Source organism: Brachyhypopomus gauderio, chromosome 3, assembly GCF_052324685.1.
Source record: "Brachyhypopomus gauderio isolate BG-103 chromosome 3, BGAUD_0.2, whole genome shotgun sequence".
Lineage (NCBI taxonomy): Eukaryota > Metazoa > Chordata > Actinopteri > Gymnotiformes > Hypopomidae > Brachyhypopomus > Brachyhypopomus gauderio.
In genome coordinates, this window is record NC_135213.1 from 15,676,992 (window position 1) to 15,680,838 (window position 3,847).

A 3,847-nucleotide genomic window follows, 5' to 3' on the forward strand; every position below is an offset into this window, starting at 1 on the left:
GAAAACGTTCCACTTGTAATAAACATGATATGGACTCACCTGGATTTTTTTTTGTTTGTTGCTAGTAAAGGTATGGAGCAATTAATTCTATTAAACAAGCAATCCTTAGTCTAAATTCTCTTTCCAGCATTTTGTCCAGCACATATAAGCAGTTGTATAGTTTTCTGCATAAACCATTACACTGCTCCGCCTCTTGGTCCAGAGCTAATCAATTCAGTTCTCAGTTCTCGCCCCGCAGCGACACGCGAGGCGTCGTAATTCTTCTTAAATATATCCTGATTCATGGCAGACCCGTCTCAAAACTACCGCGCAGCAATGCTGGGGGATGCTATTAAATATAATGATAGTTATAAAAAATGAGACGGCCCAAAAAGAAAACAAAAATTTGTTATTATTTCTGTTGTTGTTTGTACATTTAAATCTTAATTTCCTGGGATATATTGTCCTATAATACACATCTGAGAAGCATCTTACGGTTCTTTGTTCGCGCGCTGAATCAGCCTAGGTCCAGTTGAGCCGAATGGATGAGAACATTAGTATCAGTGGTGTATTGATTCTGAGAAAATGGTAAGAAATACCGATATCGATATTTTTATTCTTATTTGACTGCCATCAGACTAAAAAGCAGAAAGAAACACATTACTGAACAAATTGTCAAACAGCTGTTCGTTTCTTGGCTACCACTTTAATGTTCCAAACGCACAAACAACCGCGTTATGGACATTTAATTTTTCATTTCTTATTCACAAAACGTGATAGTAAATAAGATAAACGTACTATGTAACTAAAGACAACCTACATGTGACAAATCAGGAAAGTTTTATGGTGGTGTCGTTATCATCACGAATCTTCATCTCCAACATGTATCAATTTATATCTAAACGTTCACTCCTATTCTATTAGACTAAGTAGAATAAAAGTCAGATTTTTCTTAGGCAATATCAGTTTGTCTTTTCTGCCTGTTACTGAGTTCATTTCATTTTTTTAAAATATTTGAGTCCATCAGAAATGTATTACTCGCATGAAAAAACATATTAAAATGTATTTATATAATCTATAATATAAACTGCAGCAACACTACCACCATCAGTACTATTGCTTTAATATTAATATTATTCATATGATTAATATTAAAATGGTGAAACTTAATCTGGTAATATTTAAAACTTTTAAAGTTCCCGAGTGACCCACACTGCTCTCCTACGAGTTTCTATTGCTCTATTCTTTCATTGTGTTCTTTTTAAATTGATTTCAACGAATAAAAAAGTCTAGTTAAAATGCATGAATGACCTACTGTGTGTAAGGGTTTTCACAAATTCTAAAATATAATTGGGTATCAGAGCCCAATTGACTTTTCTGAGTGGAGAGAAGTAGGTTAGACTCTCACAAAAAATCGCATACACGTATGTTTTAATTGAGAGATGCGTTCATTTTATCCGGGGACCATCAGTTAGTGTCAAAAGAGCGTGGCCCTGGGCAGTAATGAGAGAGAGGGAAAAAACAACCGATTGTTCGTGTTGTTGCTACAGATTGTGCTCTAGTGCGCTAAAATTCCTCCCTCAATTGAGGTTTAAAATTTCCGGGGTGCACTTTACGCATGTGATTGGCTCGTGGGAAGCATACCTACATGCAAAATGAAACATCGCCACAATACTGTTCTGACTCTGCCTGGCGCATAAGTGGAGCACGCGGGGATTCTTTACAGCCACACAACTGGGATTTAAACAGACGCCAAAGAATATAATATAACAAATTATTTTTGTAATTTGCATTATATGCATAAGACGTTACTGTGAATAGTATGCGTCTACGATGAATCAGTCCGTGGATAATGGTTGTAAAAGCGCGCAAGTCCCAGTCTCGAGCTTTACCATTCAGTCCATTCTAGGCACAGTGCCGGAGAGCACGTGGAAAGACAGCTCGAGCGCAACGCAGAGGAGACGCACACTGTCCGTGTCTTCGGATGAGTGCAGTGGTGAAGATGATAGTACTGACTACTTTTGCTCCGATCCTGGGGACAATGAATCATGCAAGCCACACCATTCACTCTCCTTGCCATGTCTGAGTAAGTATGCTGAACAAACATACCTTGTTTGTATCAGTCGTATGAATTCTTATTATGAATTCTTATTATAATTATGACATTTTTAGGTGTATTAAATCCATATTCATGTATTAAACAAATTTGAAAAGGCTACATGAGTAATATATACAGAACATTGTTTTTTGTTTCATTTTCTCTTGGGTAATGTATTTTTAACTTATGTCTTAATCTGTATCTTGTAGATGCCACGCAAGCAATCAAAAGTGTAGTGGACGGAAAAGAACACATAACTCAGGGTATACTGCAGGATTATAAAGACAGTAAAGAAAGACAGTGTACGTTAAGATCACAAAGTCCCAGTGACAAGCACGCGGACGGGGATGAGAAGCACAGTAATTCAGCAAAGAAAAAGACGCGGACGGTGTTCTCGAGGAGCCAAGTGTATCAGCTGGAGTCCACGTTCGACATGAAACGATACTTGAGCAGCTCGGAGCGCGCGTGTCTAGCCTCGAGCTTGCAACTGACAGAGACACAAGTCAAGACCTGGTTTCAGAACCGGCGAAACAAGTGGAAACGCCAACTGTCAGCCGAGCTTGAGGCCGCGAACATGGTCCATGCCTCGGCTCAGACTTTGGTTGGGATGCCACTCGTGTTCAGGGACAACGGCAGGTTAAGGGTGCCGGTTCCGAGATCTGTCGCCTTCCCGACGCCGCTTTACTATCCGGGAAGCAACATACCAGGGTTACCTTTCTACAGCCTTTACAATAAAGTCGATTATTAAGCATCATTTCATTTAAAATACGCTCGATTTTTTATTGCAATATGAACAAGTCACATCAAGCTCTCCATGTGCTTTAAGAACCAATTTTATTGCCTGCAACGCCTTTTGCTTACAAATCTATAACGAATAAATTATTCATATAGTACTAAATATATTACTTATTGTGTACAAAATATAAAAACTGGTTTGTAAATTGTTTCCTCAGCAAACTGATGTATAGATCATTCGAGAACGACTGATTGATTTATTTCCAAACATTTCCATGATTCATTGAAATTTCGTTTTGACCCATGTTTTTACGTATATTGTCAAATTGTGTTATTATAGTCTAAGTAAAATATAGCTTTAAACGTTCGTTTCAGATTTTTTTGAAAGGTAATTAAACCTGCTTTGCTTTGAGAAATACCAGGACTTGGTATAATCTTTTGTTTAATTGGTCATGTTTCCGATGCTTCTCTCTCTCTCTCTTTCTCTCTCTCTCTCTCTCTCTCTCGCTCCCCCCTCTCTCTCCCTCTCTATCTCTCTCTCTCTCTCTCACACACACACACACACACACACACACACACACACACACACACACACACACACACACACACACACACACACACACACTTGTGCTATGACCTTTATACCTTTATAGATATGATATATATGGTTTTCTAATTAGAGGATAATTATTATTGCACGCATTACTTTAATAATCAATAACTTGTAATGAATTCTATCCTACAAATGTGGCGTTCACAGCTTACACGTTATTCTAATTTACATTTTACTGGGCCATAAAATATTCATCCATATTCTTGAAGTCACATTATTCAATCACTGTGCTGTTCATATTTCTAAAAGTTGAAACAGTAGAACAGGTAAAAAAAAATGTGGGGAACATAAGGGCAGTCATAAGAATTCAGGGATTAATAAGTTGTTGTTTTTTAGTTAAAACCACAGATAGTTTAAAATCAGTGTAAGATGTTATATTTTACGACATACTGAAATTATAAAAGACAGATGTTAAATGGTAT

The 3,847-nt window shown here is 37.4% G+C and overlaps 1 protein-coding gene across 1 annotated transcript; it reads left to right on the forward strand.

The window, feature by feature from the left end:
• The first annotated feature begins 1,668 nt into the window (after nt 1-1,668).
• On the forward strand, nt 1,669-3,224 carry LOC143509759 (homeobox protein HMX2-like). Its single transcript, XM_076998583.1, has 2 exons — nt 1,669-2,065; nt 2,287-3,224. The coding sequence occupies exons 1-2, from the start codon at nt 1,813-1,815 to the stop codon at nt 2,823-2,825; spliced, it is 792 nt and encodes a 263-aa protein (XP_076854698.1). The 5' UTR covers nt 1,669-1,812; the 3' UTR covers nt 2,826-3,224.
• The last annotated feature ends 623 nt before the right edge of the window (nt 3,225-3,847 follow it).